This window comes from Balaenoptera acutorostrata, chromosome 8, assembly GCF_949987535.1.
Source record: "Balaenoptera acutorostrata chromosome 8, mBalAcu1.1, whole genome shotgun sequence".
NCBI classification, from domain to species: domain Eukaryota; kingdom Metazoa; phylum Chordata; class Mammalia; order Artiodactyla; family Balaenopteridae; genus Balaenoptera; species Balaenoptera acutorostrata.
The window spans coordinates 86,785,008-86,810,651 of record NC_080071.1 but is presented as its reverse complement, the minus strand read 5'-3'; the positions used below and the strand labels follow the sequence as shown (position 1 = coordinate 86,810,651).

Here is a 25,644-nt window from a genome sequence, read left to right as displayed (position 1 = left end):
CAGTCTTTTGAACTTTGTGTATACCTGTTAGCTGTATACGCCCATTTTGTATATTCCCCTACACCCATTGGCGATGGCGTTGCCCGAGATGTATCCCTGGAAAAGATGGGGCCCAGAGGATTGCTTCCCAAGGGGGCTCAGTCACCTGCTTCACAGGGAACCCAGAGTGCTGTCAGCAGTCATCCATAACCTCCTGCTGCAGAACGATGGCCGGCGGGACGAGTCTAGGAACTCTGACACCTGCACATTTTAGCCTTCGGAATGAGTCCCTTGCTCAGTTCTAAGCACGAGACGGCACGAGAAACTATCCCTTTCCTATAAACTAATAGTTTGCGCTTCTAATGCTCAACCCTGTGCCCCCTTGGCCGACCACTCCCGGGATTGAGACGGGCGAGGAGGGGTTCACAGAGGCCAGCATGGCATGCGTCCCATGAGTCACCTTCTGTCACCTGAAGGGTACACAAAACCGTTTCAGCTGTCTACGAGAAGCAGCCTTCCGGAGAATAACCCAGACCAAGAGCCCAGGTGGACACCAGTCCTAATTATCCTCCTTGTGACAAAGACTGCTGGGAACTCAAAATGCCGACAGAGGTGCCAGGAGGCAGAGTGACAGGCCAACCACAGAGGAAGTCACCAGAAACCCAGAGTCGAAATCCTCTTCTCAAGTGCTGTTTAAAAAAACCCCAAATGTTTCGTAGTGGAGCTCGGAGGGGGTCCTGGGCAGCCACCAAGGCGGATCATTTGACGACGTCAGCCTGGGCTGTCCGTGGCTTCTGAAGAGGACCCGGGAAGTTCACGGTCACACACCTGCCTGTGATCTCTCTCATTAGGCTCCGCTCTCCAGGTTTTGTAGATTCCTGAATTCTCTTTGGCTGGGAAATTTGATCATTTGAAGTTTTAAAAGGAGTTAGGTGAAGATTTTTTTTTTTTCCGGCAGAGCAGTCTAAATCCTGTCTTGAATTAACTCCTAATTACTCGATTAGAAATTAAGATATTGTTTCTTCAAAACAAAGTTTTTATTCTTCAAAAGTGACATTCCACTAATTAGCTTCTTAAAATCACTTACCCCCTAATTTACCTCATGACTCGACCTAGTTTTCTGCCACATGCACTTCTCAATGACTCTAGGACAGACCTTCCCAACCTTTAGTCTTATAGGGGGAGCAGGTGAGTCGGAGACATACATCCATTCCACTGTGGTGCTTGTTATACGTGGCTTCATCTTACTCAGAAGTTGGTTAGGTACAATACAGTGTAAGAAGCAAGGTGTAATGTATTGTAATGTAAGGCACCTTTGTGTGCATCTGGCTGTGTGTTTGATGATGTGCACATAACTTTACAGTGGCGAGCTGGAGGTGGCTCTCATCCCTCACCAATCGTGTGCATTTCTTCTCAACTCCACATTCACTGACATCACATTAGTAGCTTGACATCAGCGATGGTGGGAGTATTTATACCAGGAAAATTGGCAAACACTACAAATCAGGCCATTTTGTTGGGTGGCCTGGGCGGTGGGGAGAGGAGTGCTTAAAAAATGTTTGGAAGAAACAAGAAACCCAAAATAGTTACCTGTGCAGGGTGGGATTGGAGAGCAAGGGTAGCAGAGAGAGTTTCTTTCTTGCTTTTCGAATTTTTTATCATGTGCATCACTATTTTTTTAAAAGAGAATTTTCTTTCTTTTTGAACAATAAAGACTTCCTACAGTGTTTATTAATCCCATACCATCAGCTGGAAACTGTCTGGGCTGAGCTGTCTGGTTGAGGAAGAGATCAGAGCCTGGAAATGTGTCATCACCGTGGTCTCAGTGGAGGAACATCCTGGGGAATGGAGGAGAGGCAGGGCCCTGAAGGATGGACAGAGTGCAGAGCGGGCATTCCTTCTAGAACTTCATGCTAAGTCTGAGAGGGGACCCAAAGTAATGACAGGCCCACAGCCAAGATGTCAGGCCAAAATTCGGGTCATCAAATCCCAAGGATCAGAAAAACGGGTGTGAAGATAGGACACCCCAGATGGTGCAGCTCCAGGGAGGGGGGGGGGCGGAGACCTGATAAAGAAGGGTACAAGGTCCGCAGGGGGAGCTTTTAGATTATGGGGCTGAGGGGCAACGTTTTAGGTCATTCCCAAGAGCACTTCTCCTGCAGCTTAAGTTAAAAGGGGACATCAGCTCTGCCCAGGAGGGAAGGAAGGCAAACTGGGGCAGTGAGGAAACAAGTAGAGACAGGTTCCTCGACACTGGGGAAAGGCTTCCACAGCTCCCTGGGGGAAGCTGTGGTAAACAAGTTCCAAGGAATGAAGCACAGCTCCAGGCGGATTCCAGGAACTTCATCACACTGCCAAAAGGCCCCTAGAGGCCCTGGTCAGTGTCGGGAGGCGGGGTGGGGGGAGTGGAGGTTCCCACTGGAGGATTTTGCAGTGGCTTGGAAATTCTGAGCAGAGATAATGGAGGCCCCAGGTGCAAGGATGGGCCACAGGCAGCAAGAGGCAGGACCTGGTGGGCAGCCCTAGACAATGCTGGCAGGACCCCGCTGATGGGGGAACTTGAGGCAGCAACCCATCCTTCCCTGAGGGCCGGATACTTGGGAAAGGAGGCTCTCAGGAAACTGAGCACACGGGGGCCATACATTGCCTGCGATGGCCAGGAAATTAGGGGAGGGGCAGTGGGAGGATGGAGTGGGCTGCTCCCCGTGGCAACACCCGAATGCCACCGTCTGTGCCCTCCATGTTCCTGAGACATTTCCAAACTCCACCTGAGAGTGTGGGCAGGCAGCCCCTTTTGAAGTCTTGTCAAGTAGGGCTGCCACTAGTTACAAGGGAATTGAATATCCCACCTTATAAACACCTAAGGGTAGTAACAGGCAACAAGGACTAACAGGGCCACTACTTGGCCCCCTTTCTTTTTCTATTTTACATATTTTATTTTATTTTATTTATTTATTTATTTTTGGCTGTTTTGGGTCTTCACTGCTGCCCACGGGCTTTCTCTAGTTGTGGCGAGAGGGGGCTACTCTTCATTGCAGTGCGCGGGCTTCTCATTGCAGTGGCTTCTCTTGTTGTGGAGCACAGGCTCTAGGCGTGCAGGCTTCAGTAGTTGTGGCTTGCGGGTTCCAGAGCGCAGGCTCAGTATTTGTGGTGCAAGGGCTTAGTGCTCCGTGGCATGTGGGATCTTCCCAGACCAGTGCTTGAACCCATGTCCCCTGCATTGGCAGGCGGATTCTTAACCACTGTGCCACCAGGCAAGTCCCCGGCCCCCTTTCTTTTTAACTTGCTGCTAAAGACCTTCATTTTTTATTTTTAAAATTAATGTATTTAATTTTTGGCTGTGTTGGGTCTTTGTTGCTGTGTGCAGGCTTTCTCTAGTTGCAGCGAGCAGGGGCTACTCTTTGTTGCAGTGCTCGGGTTTCTCATTGTGGTGGCTTCTCTTGTTGTGGAGCACGGGCTTCAGTAGTTGCTGCACCTGGGCTCAGTAGTTGCGGCATGCGGGCCCCAGAGCGCTCGGGCTTCAGTAGTTGTGGCACATGAGGTCAGTAGTTGTGGCTCACGGGCTCTAGAGTGCAGACCCAGTAGTTGTGGCGCATGGACTTAGTTGCTCTGCGGCATGTGGGATCTTCCCAGACCAGGGCTCGAACCCATGTCCCCTGCATTGGCCGGTGGATTCTCAACCACTGCGTCACCAGGGAAGTCCCTTAAATTTATTTTTAATTAATTTATTTTTTTGGTTGCGCCGTGAGGCTTGTGGGATCTTAGTTCCCCGACTAGGGACTCAACCCACGCCCTCGGCAGTGAGAGCACGGAGTCCTAACCAATGGACCGCCAAGGAATTCCCAAGACCTTCATTTTTTAGATAAATTAGATGCATAAATCTCTTATCACTGGCACAGGATGTTCCCTATCTCCTTCCATACTGCTGAGAATTGAGCAACCTTAAAATGCTGCTGAGCCTACTGATTAATTACCATCAGCCCGGAAAGCCCCACATCAATTACAGGTAAATTAAGTCAGTTTCTGCTGACATTCTCTGTCAACATGCTGAATGTTGAGTTCACGTGGACATCACTAAATCATAATATCCAACAGCTTCAGCTATCTGGGGGCATATTTCATAGTTAACTCATCCCCCAAAGCCTGTCAAGAGGGGAGGCTGGCAACTCATCAAGAGATAATCAGAGGAAGACCTGCCTAGCCTCGGTCACTCGCTTAACCAACATTGAGACTTGTGGCTGCTGTGTGTTGTGCTGAGCTCTAAGGATACAGAGAGGGCCTGGCCCTAAGTGGAAGAGCGGATGGGCCCATGACGGCCATGCCACCACCAGGCTGTAGGCCCCAAGGACAGCCCTGTGCTGTATTTGTGACTGTATCTCTTGCACCTAACAGGAGGCCTAACACTTAGTAGGTGCTCAATGCATAATTAGAAATGAATAATATGACATAATGCCTTTGACAACAAACATTTGGGAAATCAGGAGGAAGCAGTTAATTCTGCTAGGGAACTGAAGAAGGCTTCACAGTAGAGGCCACGGGACCAAGCTGGTCCTTGAGTGCAGGAGTCAACAGGCAGAAAAGGGAGAAGGGCAGTCCAGGAAGAGGGTAGTGAATGGGAGGGCACGGTGTCCCAGGAGGTCAGGCAGGATGAAGAAGGATCTTGAACTAAAGGTAGGTCCAGACCCTACAGACTCTATGCTCTGGTAATAGATTCTACTGTTCCATATGACAAATTCTGCTTACAATCAGGAGCCAAGTTGCCTCTTCAGAAACATTACTTTCCTTTTGTCCAGTGGTGGAACCATGCTGTGTTTCCTTTATCACCTTGAGTGCCGGGAAGCTCCTGAAGTGCTGGGTTCGCCCCCTAACAGTCCCATGGAGGACTCTTCACCCAGTAGATCATGTGTTAGTTCTCTGTTGCTGTATAACAACATAAACACAAACATAGCGTCCCAAAACAGTGCATATTTACTATTCACAGTTTCTCACAGGAGTCTGAGCTCCTCTGCAGGGCTTCTGTGAAGGTGTTGGCCAGGGCTGGGGTCTCATCTGAGGCTTGACGGGAAGAATCTGCTTGCAAGTTCACGTGGTTGTTGGCAGAATTCAGTTCTTCACAGGTGTCAGTTCTTGCTTGGTGTCAGCTGGTATCTCAGTATCTTACCCTCTCTATAGGCAGTCCACAACATGGCAGCTCACTTCTTCAAAGCCAGCAAGGAAGGAGGCATCTTAGCAAGACGGTTGTTACAATCTTGTGTAACATAATCACATGCACACGATCACACCTCTCATCACCTTTGTCCTGTTTTATTGGTTAGAACAAGTCGCACACATACATGCCTCCCTCCCACATTCAGGGCATGAACCAGGAAGAAGGGTCACGGAGCCACCTCCGATCCGTCCACCGCAAGTCCTCGTCAGATAGTCACCGATCGTTAATAGAACTACTCCTTTTGGCAATTAAGGGCGTCATGTCACACAGACATACATACTGTTTCCCCAAGAAGACAGTGAAGTGAGCGCTCTTTCTGCTAAGAATGCTCCCCCTGCCTCCACGGCATCTACTACAATGTTGGGCACAGACAAGTTGATAAATATGAAATGACGAAACATTATAGGCTTCACATTACTGCTGGAAAGACCTAGACTTTTCCCCCAGCAAGGTGATTATCTGATTGTCATAAATTTCTCAATTTACACACATAACCAAAAAAACCCATAAAACAAATTTAACAGCCATAAAGTGGGAACTAGGTCAGACATTACTGTTATAAATGTGGCCCTTCCCTGAAAAAATGTCTCCTAACCCCCAGCAACTATTGTTTTCCCCTACGTTACAGATGAGCTACGTACATTAATACTGTTTCCCGATTCTGTTAGGGCAAAATTTCACTAGCACAGTATGAGAGCCTAGGCTCTGAGGTCAGGTGACCTGGGTTGGCATCAAGTTTAGCTACTGACTGTGTGACCTTGGACAAGTCGCTTAACATCCAATAACGATAACAAATGTTTGTTTATTATCTGCTATATGCCAGGCTCTTTACATACATGAAATTCATATAAATTTATTTAACCCATATAACCACTCTGGGGGGTAGGCACCATTATTAACCCCAGATTATAGATGGGAAAACTGAGGGATAATGGTTAAGGCCAGGGCCTAAGATTCTCAACCTGAGCAAGAACATGGAGATTGAAGGGTCAGTGGTGGACAAGACAACTGGGGACAAAGGAAAAGCAAACAGAATGCTAGTGCTAGAGGATTCTCTTTCTAACCTGCTGTCCCCACTGCCGACCCCGGCCAAGGACTGGTAGAAACCCTGTGGTGCAGGGCAAGGGGCTCTGCCTCAGCTTCTGGAACTTTCTACCAACTCCACAAGGGCAAGGGCATCTGAGTTAACCCCTCAGCAGGAGGGAGCCCAGGGACCAAGACTTCCTGGTACTGGGATGACTAGTGGGTAGGGGTGGGCAAAGTTCAGCCTCTGAGAGTAGAGAAGAGGGGAAGGGGCTGGAAGGAGGGAAAGAGCGGGCACAGCTGACAAAGACAAACCTGGAGAAAGCGCCCTTTCAGAACAGTTGGGCTCCCCCTTGACTGCTTAGGAAACAAGGTAATGCACCAGGGATGGGGTGGGGGAAAGGAGTTTGCACTCAAAGGAATCTGGGGACGCTCCCTCCCACTCTCCACAGCGAGGTGGCTTTGGGCCTCCATGGATCTGGGGGTTCCTTACCCTGCACCCTTCTCCCGCCCTCATCTCCTGATCTTTAGCCATGTGAGGCTGCCTCTTCCCGGGCTGTGGGGAGGGGACCAGCCAGGGAGTCCAAAAACCCCACAGAGCCAGACACCCTCTTAATCCAGGACCCCTTCCGCTGCCCAGACGCCCCCTCACCCCTGTAACCCAGCCTGGAGGCCACGCTGGGAGTCTGGCTTCTCTGGCAGGGCTTAGCAAGCCTCACTCGGAAGCAAACACCGTGTTTCTTACACTTTTCCCGCCAACATGTCAGGGTAATAGCTGGGAGGCTCCGCTGGTCCGCAGACACATACAAAATGAACGCAGCTCAGTGCAGGATCGGGCTGCAGACACACAGTCCCACGGGGCACATGGAGACTGCGTGCCTGTCCTCACTCCCTCGAACCCCCCCATCTCCCACCTCCCCTTTTCTGCCTATCTCCCCTTCCCTCCGGGGGGGCGGGGAGGGGATTCTAGGAGCACAGAGGAGTCCCCCGCGCTCTGGAGCGCGTACTGCCCGCGAGTGTGCCCATTTGCCCGTGGGAGCGGGCGCGTCTCTGCCCGGGAGCGGCCGGCGCGCGGTGGGACGGCGATCACACATGGCGACCTCAGGCTGTGACGGACCTTGTGCGCGCCCCTGGGTGCCCCTCTGCGCCGCCTGCCCCTTGGGAGAAATGTGAGGCCCTAACACAAGCTGGAGGCAGAGGCGGCCCGGCTCTGCAGACACCTGCCCCTCGCCCCCAACGTGAAGCCCGGGAGGGACTCGGGGCGCCAAGAGCGCCTCAACAAGCGCGGGAGCGCCAGGGCCGGCTGACGGTCAACTTTGCGCCCAAATACGGGGCTCATGGGCTGCGGGCCTTGGCGGCGGGGACAGGATGGACGGAGCGGTGGGTCTGGAGAGAGTTCGGCTCCCTGCAGGGGATTTCGGGGTCGCGCGGGGGCCGCAGCTCGGCCGGGGCGCAGGAGGCCGGGGGCGGGGAGGCGGCTCCACAGTGCTCCAGCTGAGCCCTGGAAAAACCCCGGCGCGCGGGAGAGAGGCGGACCAGCTCGCAGGCACGGCCGGGGATGGCGGGAACAAAGACGGCCCGGGGCCGGATGCAGTCATGGAAAAACCCATCGGGGCGCCGGGGCGGGGGCGGCAGGGAGGGGCGGCGCGCGCCTGGCAGCGCTGCCACCTTCGCCGGCCGGCCCGGGCGGGGCTGCTCTCGGACCCCGCCCCGGAGCGCTCCTCGCGGGCGGAGGGGAGGCCCGGGAAAACAGAAAATGCCAGGCGGGAAGGGGAGGCCTGGGGACCGAGAACCAAAAGCGCCCTGGCTCCGGGTGCTGCGCGCCAGCCTGCCCGCCAACACACCCCGCGCTCTCGGCCGGGACGGGAGGGTGGCGAGGCTGGTGCGCGCCGGGTACACGCGGCGCTGCGCACGGCCACTTCGCAGCTGCGGCAGCGGGTGGTGGCCGACCCCTAGGGGGCGCGCACAGACCACCCCCCCACCCGGCAATGGCGCGGACGCGTGTGTGGCGGCTCACACGCTCTGTACACACATGATCACTTACACGCCCGTGCTACCAGACACGCGAGCTTCCCCCAACTCCCAGGACAGAGGGAAGGAAAGCGTCCTACCGAGGGAGGCGGATTAGATGCTCGTTAGGCGGTCTCCAGGGCAGGTGACAGAACCTCAGGAGCTGGGGAAGAGGGCTGTAGAAGAAGCCGAGGTTAGGGTCCCCCCTTCCCCCTACATTACAGGTGCATGCCCAGGTCCCGTCTCAGGGCTGGAGTTTCCTTCCCGTTCAGGACGCTTCCCGCCCTGTCCTGGTCTTAGGAACCCGCCTGGAGACCGGGAGGCATACTTTTTTTTTCCTTTTTAGAAAAGGAAAGTGTTGGCGCAAGTTGGCCTCAGTGACTCCTGAGGCCTTTTCCAGTTATGACTTATTATGAAGAAGGAACTGGACCCAGAGGCCATAAAAGGAGTTGGTGGGAGCTGCGAAAAAACCTTGGTGCCTGGTTTGGCCCCAGCCACAGGCTCAAATGTCCACTTGTTTATTTGTGCTTCTGCCTGCTGTGGGGTGCCAGGGGGCAAAAGCTGAATCCATGGGGTCCCTGGCGTGGGGAGGGGATGTAAAATAGGACATGGTTCTGGGAGCCCAGAGCCAGATTCTGGAGCAGAAGAGACCTCAGGTTCTGCCTGAATGGGGAGGCTGCTCGGCTGGGGTGGCAGGTGAGGGTTCTTGAAGGCCAGAGGGCAATGAAGCAGGAGCCCACCACCTCAAAAAGTTCAAGTTCAAGAAGGCTGCCTTTATGAGGCCTGGCTGTTGGAACTGCGGGAATACAGTTGTGGTAGGATTTCTAGTCACCTCTCAGAATACAAGGTCAATAGAAGCAGGTACACCAACGACAGGACAGGGTCAAATGAGCTGGCATCTACCTGTGGTCCCCTTGGGAACTGAGGTTGGAATCAAATGACCCAGCTTGACCTCTGCCTAACTTCCTGGTTTGGGGGATCTTATCTAACATCTTTGGGCCTCAAATTCCTCATGTGTAAAGTGGGAACAAGAGCTTCTCCATAGGGGTGTATTGGGATTGAAAGTGGTATAAGTACCCCTTCCATCTGCCTTCCCTCCTTTCCCACTTCTCAAAGTCCTGGTGCTTGCTCACTAGGACTCCTTCCACGTCCTAGTTTCCAGAGAGCAGGTGGGGTCCAGTGGGACGAAGGCTGGGGAGCAGCGCCCCCTGGTGGTCGATGTCAGGAGAGCTCGGTTATTCCGTGAGGACACACCCGGGCTAACCTGCTTAATGCCTGACGGTCTCTGGCAAGTTAGAGCCTCCGTGGGCTGATCCTGGGGCTCCACTTAGGGAGGCTTTTCCTTCTTGCCTCAGTTACCCCCTTGAGCAAGCAGAGGGAATTCTGCTTCCCCACATCATCTGCCCTCTCACAGTCCAGCTTCTCCATCTTTAACAGGCTTCTCTCACTTCTGCCCCGGAGGAATCCATTTGGCATTTATACCGTGCTTTACAGCTTACACAGCACTTTGACACACATTACTCGTCCCTGAGGTGCGCTGTTTCTGGGTGGTGACGGCACTGGATGGATAGAGGATGTTGGTTTGGAGCGTGGCTTCAGCATAGCGGGTGATTTGGATCCTGCCTCTTCCATCCAGCTGTGTAACCAGGGCGACGTTCAAAACATTGAATAACCAGTGGGACAGTCAGCGACCAATCAGAACAGACCCTGCCCTAAACACCAGGGACAGCCAAATGTGTGTACCTGCTGAAGATTCTGGAATAATCTCAACCGCACGGGGCCTCGGTTTCTCTATCTGCAATACGGACACGATGATCCTAATAGTACCACATTATAGGGCTGTTGTGGAGACTAAAGTAGTTATTGGATGTAAAAGGTTGAGAAACCAGTGTCCGGCACATAGAAAGCACCCGAGAGTTAGCTTTATTGCTGGTCCCGTCTCTTCTCAGACTCAGTGACTCAGGGTGATCGCCACTCTTAAGGGAGACTCCCCAGGTGAGCCCTCTATATGCGCCCGAGCTCGCCTCCTGCCTCACTTCCGACTTCCCACACCTCCTCATCTAGCCCTCTAGTTATTCTACTCACCAGAAGTGCTTCTCAAACTTTACCATGTATCTGAATTTCTGAGATATCTTGTTAAATTGCAGATTCTGATTGAGGAAGTCTGCGTGGGGCCTGCAATTGCATATTTCCTACTAGCTCCCAAGTGGTACTGATGCTGGTCTGAGAAGCAAGACTCCCGGAGATCACTGCAGAAACAGAAGTGTCAGCTGATTGCGATCTGTAAATATTTATTGAGCACCTACTCAGTGCAAGGCCATGCAAGGATCCAAACAGTCCAAGAGCTGGGTTCCAACCTCAAGCAGCAGACACGTCATCTCGCACAAATACAGGTTAAAACTAACAATCAGGCCGAAGGGTTAACATGTGCCCAACAGTAGGCGATGCAAGTGGTGAATCCATTCTCTTCACTGTAGCCAGAGTGATGCTTTAAACAGGTGAAGATCTTGGCTTTGGCCAAGGCATTTTATTTTCTTCAGTAGAGGGGATCTCCAGAGAGGGCTGACAGCTGAGGGTCCTTGTGTCTGCAGCCTGTACTCCCAGCACTGGGGCACCCTAGTCCTTCAGGGCTGCAGGGGACCTGGATGGTGCAGCACAGTGCCCACATGGGGGGACTCACTTTGGCAGGAGGGTAGGATTCAGAGAGGCTGGCAGAGGGAGCGGGGAGTCCAGCAGGGGCATTTGCAGGCCCTGATCCCAGGGTGGAGATGAAGCAGAGGGGCTGAGGCAGAAGTTCTCTCCCTTGGTTCCCTGAGGACAGAGTGGGATGAATCATGGGTGTGATGTAGACCTTAGGAGGCCACAAACACATCCTTGACTTTTGTTCTTGTATACTGTTTTAGTGTTAACCAGTGCCAAATTATCATCAATCAGCTGCTACACTTCATATTTCATCATCTTATGTAGATGACCCTCAGGTATTTTTTCAAGAGCAAGTGTTCTTCAGCTGAACACTGAAGAATCAAACATCCAGCATTTGCAGAAACGGGCATTTCTGGAAGTGTTCTGTGGTTTTGCTACTTTGATAAGAAAGCACTGGGGGACTTCCCTGGTGGCGCAGTGGTTAAGAATCCGCCTGCCAATGCAGGGGATACGGGTTCGAGCCCTGGTCTGGGAAGATCCCACATGCCGTGGAGCAACTAAGCCCATGCGCCACAACCACTGAGCCTGCGCTCTAGAGCCCGCGAGCCACAACTACTGAAGCCCACGAGCTTAGAGCCTGTGCTCCATAACAAGAGAAGCCAGCACAATGAGAAGCCTCTGCACCACAACGAAGAGTAGCCCCAGCTCGCCGCAACTAGAGAAAACCTGCGCGCGCAACGAAGACCCAATGCAGCCAAAAATAAATAAGTAAATAAATAAATTTATTAAAAAAAAAAAGAAAGCACTGGTACATCTCCCCCCCCCCCACCATGTAATATCTTGTGGGCCTCTTTGAGGACCCTCTAGATGCCCACATTGTGTTGAATGGATGGTTAGGACAGTGGTCCTGGAAGCAGCCAGCAGCAGTGTGGGGAGAGGCCAACAGATGGACCCTGAGAGAGGGAAGAGATGGGCTGTGCCTGGGAAGGAGGCTTGCTTGGTGTCTAGGACACACCAGCTGGCCTGGCTTCTTGAGCCTGCAATCTGTGCAGTCCCACAGGGCTCCTTGCTTGGTTTAATGCTTTGCTGTCTCTGTCTTGACATTCTTAATACTTTTTGAAGAAGGGGCCTTGCATTTTCATTTTGCACTTGGGCCCCATAAATTATGTAGCTGGTTCTGCTCAACAGCTTTGGTCCCTAGGCCCAGGGCCCATTCCCGAGGGGTCATCTGGGACAGACCAGGGAATCTGGGCGGTGGGGAGGTGGGCCTGGGTGAATCCTTGAACAGGTCCTATGTGTGAATCTGGGATCAGGGAGCCTGCTTCACCCAGAGGGGAGGAGAGGATGAGGGCTGCAGGCTTTCTCAACTGAGAATCAGGCTGTGGAGATTCACTGCCCGGGAAAGCCAGCCCTGCGGCTGCTCTTTCAGAGATGCCAGATGCCTCCTGCCCTCTGAGCCCCCAGTCAGCTGTCAGACTGTTGACAAGAGACATGAAGATTCACAGGGATGGAGCAGATGCCTCGTTTGGTGGGACAGGCAGAGTGTGCCCTGGCTCCTGGGTCAACAGCTGGTCTGGATGTCGATGCTTGGCTTGTTCTCTGTGGCCTGGGTTCATAAATCCATGTCCCTGAGTCCAGCCTGGCCTGGCCCATTGGACAGGGGGAGGTGGTGGTGTCTCCCTGGAGACAGATTGTGAGAGGCTTGGGTGTTACCCTGTTTTGACGGGCGCCATAACGAGGGAGGAGCCTGAGAGGCCTGGATAGACTGCGTCACTTAAGTCCCAAGACCCAGTTACAATGCTGAATTCTGAGGGGTCCCCCAGGCGGGCCCGGGCCAGCTCTCAGGCCCAAATTTAGGTCACTGCTTTGTCTTTACGCACCCGCTGCTCTTTCTGCACCTGTTGTGCCTTGTCCCTCACCTTCTGCCGCTCCAGGTTTGAACGTTATCCTCTCTCCTCTGTGACTGATGCTACCTGCCTCAGTTTACCCATGTACTTGTCACTTTCACTCTCTTGCAGTTTACTCTCAGTGGGCAGCACTGGGGCCTGTTCCCTACCTTGTCCCACCGTCATTTTTGAACAAGGGGCCTCTCATTTTATTTTTGCATTGTGGCCCCCAAATTATGGAGCCGGTCTGCTGATCGGCGCACCAGGGCTCGAGATCAGAACCTGACGAGGGTTTCTGAGTGCTGGAGGCGTCTCGCAGATCTGAAAGGGGAGCGAACGTCCACAGTCCCATGGAAGGGCCGCGCTGAGAGCCCGCTGTGTGCCAGTGAGGGTGACAGTGCGGGCCGGGATGCTACAGACAGAAGCGCTTTACTTCAAGGAGTTTACCCAGCAGGGCGTTTATAAGTAGGACAAAGCCTGGCGGTCCAGGGGCCGCCCGGGCAGGAGCGGGGAGAAAACCCGAGCGGCAGGGAGCGGAGTTGGGGCGTCCGGCTTTGGGCGCAGATCCCGCCCCGCCTGGGTCGCCAGTCTCCGAGAGCTGAAAGGGCCTCTGTGTTCCGTCTCCCGCCTGCCCGCGGGCCAGGAGCGCATTTCCTCAGCTGCGCCAGACCCCGGAGGCTCCGCAGACCCTCTGGGGACAGATACAAATAGTTCCCGGCCCAGCTGCCTGGTCAGTTACCTTGGGAACCAAACTCAATCGCCTGACGTCACTGGGCCGTTGCGTAGCAACCGGCAAAGACTCTCCCTCCAGCTCTCCCAGCCTCCGCGGTGAGGTAGCCGTCGCCATGGAGACGGCGGGACTGGGCAGGGCGGTGGATGACCCCGCCCGGCCGCGCGGTCCTCGCCGCCCCTCGCCCGCCCGGCCGCACCCTCTGTTCCGATCCGGAGCTGCTCCTCCCCGCGACGGAAGGGGACCAGCCCCAGCCGAGGAAACAGCGCCGCCTGGCCTCGGGCCGGCCGGTGAGGGCCCCGTGGTGGCCTAAGTGAGCCCCGCAGCCAGCCGGGACTTCTCCCCCAGAGAAAGGCCTTTGTTCACCGTCACCCATCTGACTGACCCCTTTTTGGTTCCAGTGTTTCTCACCAGGCCCCAACCTGGGTTCCTGCTCTGGAAACAAGGAGCAGGTGGCAGCCCGGGGCGTTTCCATTCCCCTCCCCTCCAGTCGGCCTAGGACATCTCAGCCGCGCTTGGCCACCTGCCTTGGCAGAGGAGACAGTGGGCCCTGCTCACACCACTCTGCTCCCATCCTTGGTTCCCTCCTCCACTCCTGCGCCTTCCCCTGGCGTCTGTGCTGAGGCATTCACTTCCGTGCTTGCCGTGCTGGGTGCGGCTTGGCCAGGCCACCCCTGGGTGGGGGGAGTGGGGAGGGAGGGACCTACCTGACCACTTCGCAGAGTTTCTGGCACGGGTGTTGGTTCCGAGGCTGCTCCATCACCCTGCCCATCTCCATTTCACACCATAGCAGGTTATAAAGTGCTGAATCCCCAAGTGCAGACTGGGAGATGAGGCCCAGAATTGTTCAGGAGCCATCAGAAGCTGCATTTTGACAAGTACTCATAAAATACAGGTGGTCAGAAACAAAACCATGTGTTTTAGGTGAATCCTATTTTCTCATTGATTGATATTTAAAATTCAGAGATCCAGAGGAATAATTTTCAATCCATGGAGCTGGAGGGAGAACACTTCACAATGCCTCAGATCTTTCCAAAGCACATGGTTAAAGGAAAGTTCTGATTGTGGGCAGAACATTCACAGACAAGCTCACGTGTAGCGGTGGGCACTCTGCAGGGCTTAGAACCTAGGACTGGGCTCTGTGTGGTCTTGTGCAGACAGCTGATCTCATCCGGAGCGCCAGCCTGGTTTTGTGGGAAAAGTGACTATTATTTGCCGGGGGGCTTTCAGATGCAGGTGCGGAGGGAGGTCAGGGCTGTGCCACCTGCCATGGGGAGCCCAGGCGGGGGGCCGGGAGAGGACACGTTGCCTGGCTCCCTCGTTTTGTCTCTGGGAGGGGCGTGGCTCAGGGTGCCCAGAACTGCCTGTTCAGAGAGGTACCACGCACGGGCACTGGCTGAGGAAGGCCTTTCCAACATGTGATCCAGGCGGGGCCAACCAGAGTCCTTCCCCTTGGGATTTATCAGACTGGAGCAGGGAAACAGACCTTTCCTCTTGTTCTGGGAAGCGCAAGGCTGTGGGCCCAGAGCCTCCAGGAACCTCATTCCCCACGAGAAGCAGAAGCTTGGGGGAGGGGCAGAGTTGCCATGGAGGCAGAGGACACAACAATGGAGGCGTCCTGCTAGCTTTGAGTCCCTGACACCAGGCATCTTGAAAGCCGGTCCCTTCTCAGCCCTTCTCTGCCCAGCCCATCAAATCCATGGGTTTTTGTCACTTTCCGTTAAGAGACTCCTGCCCGATATACAGACAATGCAGAAAACCACAAGGAAGGAAGAACACTAACATGTGTCACATGCCTACTGTTAAATGTTATTTTTTGTTTTTTTATATGCATTCTTGATCACAGCATCCCCGTGAGGCATTTTGTAGATGAGGAGCTGGAGGTTTGGCCATCTTCTAGGACCGCAGTGCCCACTTGAGGACTCCACAGGGAGGGCCAGTGCAGGTTCAGTGGATATTGCCCATCCAGAGACTCCTCGGCCAAGCCCTACCCTTGAAGCCACGGTGTTCCTCTGCTGTCTCCCAGGACTTGTCGGTTTCCTTCTGTTAGCCATGCCCCAGCCGGGCTCAGAGGTTAGGATGTTGTGCCTGCCCCCTGGCTCTTAGCTCAGCCTAAATGGTTCTTTAAGCAGAACCTCTGCTTACTGGCCAATCTCTCAGTGGCAGAACATACAACCAAAAAGACTGTTGTTGATCCTAGAGAAACGCTGGTGGCTGTCAGGTGTTAACCCTAACATATAAACCAGAAGGGGTGCGGAGGCACCAGCTTTGTTGGGGTGAATTTATAACTTTGTTGTGCCTCAATTCTCCACACCAGAGAGTACCCTACACACGGCCACCCTGTTATTCTGCCGACTGCTCATTCTTTTTCCCCTTACACACCACCATCTGTCTCTACTAACTGCCTCTCCCCAGTGGTTCAATGGTGGTTCAGTTTTTATTCATCCAACATGGTGGGCTCACAGGCTCGTGATGGGCTGGGTCACCCCCGCTTGCTGATTGCTCCTGTGTCTTAGGTATTGCTTCCTCTTGCCTGTAAAATGAGGAATCTCTCCAAGCTCCTGCCTCTGGGCCTTTTCTTTCTCTCTTTGGCCAGAGCTGAGGTGCACCCACTTCTCTCCAAGTTGGATTCCTCAGCCCTGAGTGCACAGCCCTGACCTCTGGCCCAGGTACAGTAGCACCTGGCTGCCTGCAGGTCCCACCTGCAGAGAAGATGCGTTGCCAGGCATATTTGCCAACACAATTGTTAATCCCACCGCAAAGAGGAAGGGCAGGAGCAAGCAGGGAAATTCCGTTCTTAGTACATAGCTCCATAGAACCCTTCCGTCCTAATAATCACAATGATCGTTGACACTTATATTGCACTCAATTGTGTGCCAGGCACCTTTCAAGCACTTGACTCATTTAATCCTCACAGCAGCCTGACGCGGTAGGTGTATTGTCATTTTACAGATGAGGAAACCGAAGCATGGGGGGATGAAAGTAACACAGCTAGAAGGGGGTAGAGCCAGGATTCAAGGCAGCCTGACCCCCAAAGCCATGCTCTTTACAACTCTACTGGCTTTCACACACAAAATGGTGTTGGTCCAGCAGCCCTTCCTGTGCGGAACCCCATTTCTGGGCTGACCCTGGCCTCAGAGGTGGACATGAAGCCCAGGCCAGGTAACGAGGTATTTCACTCCCGCAGCCTCAGTGATTCGTTCAGCAGAGAGCATGGGAGCCAAGCCAGGCCTGGCAGTGTCCTCACCTGGGACTCTCCTGCCAGATCCAGTGGAAACAAGGGCCTCTCTCTTTCCAGGAAGGTGGCTGGGTGCCTGAAAGTGGAGCCAGCACAGAGGGGCTGAACTGGAAAGACAGAGCCCTGAGGACACGGCTGAGCCCTGGGTCCAAACACGCCCGCGCTTGGCAGTTGTGCTAGTTGGCTCAGCCCTTCCCCTGACCTGGGTTGAGCTTGGTTTCAATCTTTCATTCACCTTTGCAGTCTCAGTATCTAGCAGTGCCTGGCGTATAGTGGCACTTACCTGGTTCAGAAAATATTTGTTGAAAGCATTTGAGGGCCACCCTGGCAGCTCTGTCTCCCATGCTCTGCTCTGGGCTCCAGGCGGATTGAGCTGCTCAGCCGCCCTCCCCCACCAAGCCCCCATCACGCCTGCCTCGACTTTTGTTGTCCACGCCTCTGTCGGGGACACCATCTCTCCTCTCTTTTTAGGTCTGACTCAAGGAGGCCCTGATACTGGGGTCTGAACTGACAATCTCCCTCCTCTGAATTCTTTGCTTTCACTACATGGGGACAGTTCACGTCTCATCTACAGAAAGTGGCAGCTCCTTGAGGGAAGGGGGTAGACACACCTGGTTGTCTTTTCATCCCCTTGGGGCCTGGCATCAGACTTCCTCACAGGAGCCATCTGCCGGGTAGGGGTGGTAGGGTGGTAGACGCATGCCTCTGGGGATCAGGCAGGCAAATCAGTACTGATGTAGGCCAGGTAGTTCCCTCTAAAGTGGGCAGCTCAGCTGCTGGTTGCCCAGAAGAAATAAGGCCCCTAGGTTTCTCAAGAGAAGCAGAAATCCATGTTTTTATTTAAAATCTCCCGGCTTTTAAATGTTAGCAACTAATTCCCAATTTAAGAAACACTGTGTAGGGGGACTTCCCTGGAGGTCCAGTGGTTAAGACTCTGCGCTCCCAATGCAGGGGGCCCAGGTTCCATCCCTGGTCAGGGAACTAGATCCCGCATGCTGCAACTAAAGAGCCCGCATGCCACAACGAAGATCCCTCAAGCGGCAATGAAGATCCTGCGTGCCGCAACTAAGACCCGGCGCAGCCAAATAAATATATAAATAAATATTAAAAAAAAAAAAAAGAAACACTGTGTAGGGCAAATCCATCAGTGGGCTGGTTTCAGCCAAGGTCTCCCATTTGGAGACTCTGCAGGGAATGAGGGATGGATGAATGAAGGAATCCACAGCCAGGGCTGCAGCATGAAGGTGTGTGGGTTGTGACCTGTATAAGTCACCCAGCCAAGGGCAGGAGTTGGGGTTGATGTCCAGCCAGATCTTCACTCACCAAGTCATGTGGCCAGCATGGCACTGTGTCTAGCCAGAGGGTGGGCTGGTGGCTTTCCACAACTACTGAAGCCCGCGCGCCCTAGAGCCCATGTGCCGCAACTGCTGAACCCATGTGCTGCAACTACTGAAGCCCATACGCCTAGAGCCCGTGCTCCGAAACAAGAGAAGCCACCGCAATGAGAAGCCCGCGTACTGCAACGAAGAGTAGCCCCTGCTCGCCACAACTAGAGGAAGCCCACACGCAGCAACAAAGACCCAACACAGCCAAAAAAAAAAAAAAAAAAAAAAAACCACGTAAAGATACCCGGGTCTAGGGTGACCAACTTACCCTGGTTTGCCTGGGGTTTTCTTGGTTTTAAATCTAAATATGGGATTTAAATATGGGATAAGTCCCATATCCCAGGAACCCCAGGCAAACCGGGCTGGTTGGTCACCCTACGTAGATCCCTGATCCCACTGTGTCCCCAGCCTGCTGGAGGATAATAATCATGGCAGCTGACGTGTGTGAGCTTATTAAGTGCCAGACATCATGCGTTAGGACCTGTGTTGTTTCTCTTACATCTCATAACATCTTCATGGTGTGGGTTCGTTATTTGTTCTACAGAGGAGAGTTGGAGGTTCAGAGGGTGAAGGGATTGGCCCACGGCCAGTAGCCATGCTGGGGTCTGAGCCCACACTGGTCTCCTTCCCGGCTTTCAACCCCACACTCTCAATCCCACGCTCAGAGAGCCCGGCTGGGCATCCTGAGCCTGCTAAGCCAGTAGGCCCTGGGGAAGGATCAGATCTTACTTCCTCAGAAATGCACTTACCTGGTTAGAGGTCCAGCCAAGATCAATTTCTGCAGGTCTGAGCCCCCCAACGCCTGGCCTCCCAGGCCTGCCCAGGCCCCTCTCTTTCTGCACTTTGGCCCCCAGCCCCTGAATGGAACAACCCGAGAAGCCCCCAGGGGTCACCTTTCTGTTTCCAGAACACTCTAGCCCCCTCCTGTCCCTCCACCCTGTGCCTGCTGCACAGACAAGGTATGAGGCTGGCGCTTGGAAAATAAACGCTCGGCGGTGATTTATTGCCCAGTCTGGGGAGAGCCGTCCAGGGTAGGGATGCGTGAGAGAGCGGGGCATGAGTGTTCCCGGGGTCTTGGGAGGCTGCCGAGCGCGGGGCCTCGTCCAAGTTGGGGCCGGCATGGGCCTGGCGTGGGGTGAGATGGCTGGTAAGGTAGTGCATGGCTGAGCGGATGCCCTCTACGGTCCTCCGCTCCACCGATTCCAGCATGTGGGTGATGGAGTGCAGGGCCGAGTTGGTCCCCACTGCCAGCCCGGGGGACGAGGCAGAGCTGGCACTCCCCAGGACGCTGGAGATGGAGCGCAGGCTGGGCCCCGTGTTGTGCAGCAGGTCTGTCACGGAGCTGTGGCCGGAGGCCAGGATGCCCGTGGCCATGCCCATGGCAGTATCAGACCACACCAGGATGTCTGCCGGGAGCTGATGGACCCCTCACCCCCGCCCCGCAAGCTGGTCATGGAGCGCATGTAGTTGTTCTCACTGGCCCTGGAGTCCAGGGGCCTCCTCTCCACGGCTGCCACTCGGGGGCCTGGCAAGGCAGGGGCTGATGGCAAAGCATCAGTGTCAGGGTTCAAGGCCTCCTGACCCTCAGGTTTCTCCTCAACAGCTTCAGCAGTGTCAGCAGCCCGAGTGTCAAGCTGGTCATTGGCATCTGCTGTGCTCACGATGGGCTGAGCCTCCACATTTTGCGGGGACTGTACCTCAGCGCTTGGGGTAGATGGAGCTAGTTCCTGTTCCCTGTCTGGGACGCCTGCCGCTTGTGGTGTCTCTTCCTTAATCAGGGAGTAAAGTTGGAAAATCTGAGGATTCTCAGTCATACTCGAATCTTGCACCAGCACTTTCTGCACTAGGTTCTGGAAGCCCATGGACCTTTGCAGGGCACCTGGGGCCAGGGGGGCAAGCAGGGCTGTGGGCTCCTTGGGCTCCTGGGCATGCCCCGCGGCAGCTTCATGCTTGTCCTTATCCCCAGACGTTGACGTGGCCCCCAAGGTGGCTGGCTTGGAGGCCTGACCTACATCCTGCTGTTCAGCCGATGCTGCAGTGTCGTGAGCTGTTGGGACATCTACAAGGAGGGGGACCTGGCTTTGGGACCCCACTGTTGGGATGTCTGTAGACCTGCTATCACCATGTGTGGGGTTGCTGGAGGCTCTGGCCTCTCCTGAGGGCATGGTGGTCATCTAGGCCCTCTGTCACTTGTGCTGGTTGAGGGAGTGGCCATGGCCCCACTGGGCTGAGTTGTCCAGGTGGTGAGGTCACAGGGGGCTGTTGAAGCTGGCGATGTCACAGGCACCTGCAGAACAAGGGTCCTGAGCCTCCAGAGTGGCTGCCCTAGCGGGCTGAGTCTATGGGACTATTTGTAGCCAAGTTTGCTGGTATCTAAGGAGAGAGAGGCAAATGTCTTGGAAAAGTATGGAGGTTATATACAGGTGCAGGGCCCACAAGGAATCAGGATGGCTGTGACTCTGATGAAAGAGAATGGGATGCAGGTGTTGATTTATAATAAATGCTATAAGGGACCACTCCCAGCACCTCTCTGTCCACACTGGTGACTGATTTGGCCAGTCTTTCTGCAGAGACAGTTTCGCAGCAGTGGTGATTAGGGACAAGTGAAGGTGAAGGGCCTGGGCAGCTCCCAGCCCTGACTGTCTTTGGTTGTGAGGAGCTACAGACTGAATGTTTGTGTCCCACCCCAAAATTTATATGTTGAAAGCTAATCCGCAACGTAATAATATTAGGAGGTGGGGCCTTTGGGAAATGATTAGGTCATGAGGGTGGAGCCCTCATGAATGGGATTAGCACCCTTATAAAAGGGACAGCACAGAGCTCCCTGGCCCCCTCCTCCATGTGAAATGCAGTGAGAAGACTGCTATCTATGAACCAGGAAGCAGGTCCTCACTGGACACTGAATCTGCAGCCCAAACGAGCTAAGACAGAGTTTTACCCTGTGACTCAGGATAAACAGTCTCCATCTTCTCCCTGTTTAACTAAGCTGGGAGGGCAGAGAATAACAAAAGATCTGTAAACCCTCCAGTATTCTTTGGAAACCTGTAGACCCAGATAAACCTACTTGTGCTTGTGTTCTTCATTAAGAAGGTGGTTGGAGTGAAGTTTCTAGTCTGTTGTGTCTGTGCTTCCCCTGGGGTTATCAGCTAACATTTCGTGCCTGCTTATCATGGGCAGGAGAAGGAGCTAAACATCTAATCCTTCCAACTACCCCGTCGTCTCCAGGTAGTTGCGGATCCATTATTATACCCATTTTATACATGGGGAAGCTTAGCCTCAGAGGGGATAAGTGACTTATTCAAAGGCACACTTTTAATAAGCACTGAATCTGGGATTTGAACCTTGTCTGGCTTCAGAAGTCAAGCTCTCCAGCACTATTTCACACCCAGAAGGGATATTAAAATATTGAATGACTGGCGTGGTAAGGATACTGGCTAACGCAGAGAGAGGCCTGCCATAATCCCACCACATCAGTAGTTAACAGTTGCTGTCACTTCTCCCAGCACCAGGCTCAATGCTCAATAAGTATTTCTTCTCCCCGTGTATACTCTGTGGCCATCTCAGAGGTCACAGGGCAAACCCAATTTTGTTGGGGTGGGACAACCCTGAACTTTGTGAAAGAATCATGGAGAAGACTGCTTGCTGCTCAATTGAGTAGCCCTTCTTCCTTAGGATCAGAAACCCAGTTTTATTCAGGGTGGCTATGTGCTTTGACAAATAATATATTTCCCAGTCTCTTGCAGCTAGGTAAGATCTTCTGGTCAATGAGATGTAAGCAGAAAGTATTGAGAGCAACTTTAGAAAGGATCCTTCAAAGAGCAGAACACCTTTTTGCTCTTTCCCCTTTGCCATCCTGTTATCAAGAATGTGAAGGCTGGAGCACCAGCAGCCATCTTGATACATGAGGTAACCTTGAGGTTGCAGGGACACACGAAGTGCCACACAATTTGTGGAGCACAAAGATAGAAGGAATCTGGGCCCCATGGTTAGAGATGCCACAACAGCCACCAGACTGTTGCTGTCCTCCAGAATTCCTTTACATGAGGGAAAATAATCACATATATGCTCAAACTATTGTTATTTTGGGTCTTCTATTACATGCAGCTAAAGTTAATCCTTATCCAATTCTGACAGTTATGAGATTCCTGTCAGGTGGTTGTTCAGTGTTTTTTTGGATATCTTCTTGTCCTAAAAATCAAGGTCTGCATATTGTATTGAGTACCTGGCACTGTACAGGCATTATTCTCCCACTTTTCAGGTGAGGAAACTGAGACTTAGAGAAACTAAGTACACAGCAAGTTCTTGATGTCACCTAATGGACAACCTGTGACCCGCTACAACCATCAGGCACTCTTCATAGGCACTTAAGTCAAACTCCTTGTCCTCACCTTCCATTTGGAATTCGATTTTTGATTCTACATGTTGCACTTTACACTTACCCTTGTTAAGTTTCACATGTCTTAAAAATCTGTGCTGAGGAAAGACAGAGGAGAATAAAGAGGGATTCATGTCAGAGAGCAGAGAGGATTATTAAAATTTGGGGACAAAAATATTGTCTGTTTATAAATAAATATTAAATAATATTGGTGTAGAACATAATGTATATTCTGTTGTTACATGAAATATACATATATACACACAGATATAAAAGAAAATATATCTAAAAAAGTTTTTTTCTTAGTTTAGTTCAAAAATTGCCTGCCTTTGTTACGTAGTGTTCGGAAGAGGAAATTCGTCTCAAAAAATTTGTCTTTGATTCCTTTTCAACTCCTGTCTCATAGAGACAATGACTCTCCTATTAAATAGATATTCTTATTTTAGGGTAAACCCAGCTTATGGAGTATTATGCCACTGTATGAAGCTTACGTAGACACATGGCAAAATGCTTGTATATGATATCACCCTAAACACAGGATATAATATTTAATGTGCACTATGTAGATGTGTTAGTACTCTCAGCTGGAAGGAATGGAAATCAACTCAAACTGGTGTGAGCAAAAATAATCCAAATAAAGGAATTTATTGGTTCACAGAAACCTAAAGTCTAAGGGAAAGTTTCTGCACAGAGTTCAGTCATGCTGTCAAGATTCAGTCTTCTCTCTCCCTCTCTTGGTTCCCCTTTCTCACTGATGTCTAGATTTTTGGGAAGATTCCTCCGGGTGCAGGCTGCTAGCAGCTTCAGGCCAGTGCAGACACCCTGGTCCTCACTAGTTACGGCAGACCTCAGGCCCTGAGTCTCATGGGTTCCTGTGGCCTTCTCTGAAGAAATCTGTACAGCTTGGGGACCAAACCCTGGTTGGTCAGGCCTGGAATGGGGCATGGGGTCAGCTCCGCTGAAACATAAGGCCTGTAAGTGGTAGTCAAGTTGGTCCCCAAAGGAAATTGGGGTGCTGTTACCAAAAGAAGGCAAACTGGATGCTGGGCAGGAAACACAGACAAAACCTGCTCTCTGATGATTACAGATATTTAAAGAAAATCTATTTATTGGGGAAAAGCATGGCAGGAAATAAAGCCCAGAAGAGATTCTGATTATTGTAACAAATCAGAAAATACATATAAGCAAAAATAAGTAAATAATGGAGTTCCTTGGTGGTCCAGTGGTTAAGACTCCATGCTTCCACTGCAGGGGGTGTGGGTTCGATCCCTTGTTGGGGAACTAATATCCCACATAACGTGTGGCCAAAAAAATATTAAAGAAAAAACATAAATAACAGTAAAAATAAAAATCACCCTAAGCAATACGGTGGACCGAATGAGTGGGAAGCCTGTTACCCCAGCACACTCACATTTATACATACACACACACACACTCACACACACATTCATATACACTCCCATCCTTCCAACACATGGAAATGCTGGGTAATAACACAGCCCACAGTGGGTTAAATGGATAGCTAAGCTACAAAACATGGGAGGTCCCCAGGTTCCAGAAAGGGTAGAAGGACTGGGCTGGATGTAGGGTGAGGTCAGGGGTCGAGGACTTTCTAATGTCCTTGTCAGGACTGCCGTTGCGGCCCTGGGCAGGCCTCCCCATCAGTGGGGAGGGCTCCTACAAAGCTCTGCGCATGAGCCAGAGACAATCAAGGCTGCCTGCTCAGCCCAGCTGAGTGGGCGTTAAACTCACACCATAGGAGGAAGCTTCTACCTGACGCGGTGTTCGGGCGTCCTGCAGTCAGTGCAGGACAGGCCAACCCAGCGCGTCTCTTCCTAACCCCACACTCAGTGACGGCAGATTGGTAGCTTAACATCTGCCCGGGTGGGATTTTTAAAAAAATTTTTATTGGAGCATAGTTGATTTACAGTGTTGTGTTAGTTTCAGGTGTACGGCAAAGTGAATCGGTTATATATATATATCTCCATTCTTTTTCGGATTCTTTTCCCATATAGGTTATTACAGAATATTGAGTAGAGTTCCCTGTCCTATACAGTAAGTCTCTGTTAGTTATCTATTTTATACATAGTTTATATGTATTTTATACTATATTTTATATATAGTGTGTATATGTTAATCTCAATCTCCCAATCCATCACTTTCCTGGGTGGGATTATTTACACCACAGAAAGTGGCTACAAATCCGGGTTTTGTTTTTCTGCAGTAAATTGGTTGTTTACCCGCATCCCCACTGTACCCGATTACGCTCTGTTTCCCCGACAGGGAGGCTGTCTGCCCTGCCTTCTGATGGGAGCTACACTTAGGGTTCCTTTCTGAGCAAGGCCACGCTCCATGATTCCCCAGAGTCCCACACAGCAAGGCAACTGGTGTTGTGGAGCTGGAGCTGAGCTGCCTGGGTTCAAATCCTGCTGTTGCTATACCTAGCTGTGTAACCTAAGGCAAGTTACTTAACACCTGTTCCTCGGTTCCTCCATCTGGAAAATGGGGATAGTAAGAGTCCTTACCTGTGGTATAATGAAAAATATATACTTCCTCCTTGTCCTAGGTTTCTGGCACAGAGCTCCTAAAACCTTTGGAATTTCCCGATAGGAGTGTCTTGCGTTATTCATAACTTTTGGCCATACCTGAGTTTATGCTAATGAGGTGACTAGGTAGCTTCAGGATGGGATCTGGTTGCTAGAGGAGCCAGTCATGTAGTTACAGGGTTGGAACTTTCAGCCCCATCCCCACAACTCTGAGCAGGGAGAGGGGCTGGAGGTGGAGTGAATTAATCATCAATGATTGATTCAATCCTACCTACATAATGAAACTTAAAAAAAAATTAATTTGGCTGGGCTGGGTCTTTGTTGCTGCACGCGGGCTTTCTCTAGTTGCATCGAGCGGGGGCTACTCTTTGTTGCGGAGCACGGGCTCTAGGCACGCGGCCTTCAGTAGTTGCAACACGCAGGCTCAGTAGTTGTGGCACGCGGGCTCTAGAGCACAGGCTCAGTAGTTGTGGTGCACAGGCTTAGTTGCTCCGCGGCACGTGGGATCTTCCCAGACCAGGGATCGAACTCGTGACCCCTGCATTGACAGGCAGAGTCTTAACCACTGAGCCACCAGGGAAGTCCCCATAATGAAACTTTGGTAAAAACAACAGGACCAA

General features: G+C 52.3%; 1 protein-coding gene across 1 annotated transcript; it reads right to left on the bottom strand.

The window, feature by feature from the left end:
• Positions 1–7,546: 7,546 nt before the first annotated feature.
• TEX44 (testis expressed 44) lies at positions 7,547–20,277 on the bottom strand. Its single transcript, XM_057551364.1, is given in 4 exon segments — positions 7,547–8,163; positions 9,743–9,857; positions 19,145–19,515; positions 19,518–20,277. Coding segments are annotated over 4 exon segments (1,863 nt in total).
• Between the last annotated feature and the right edge of the window lie 5,367 nt (positions 20,278–25,644).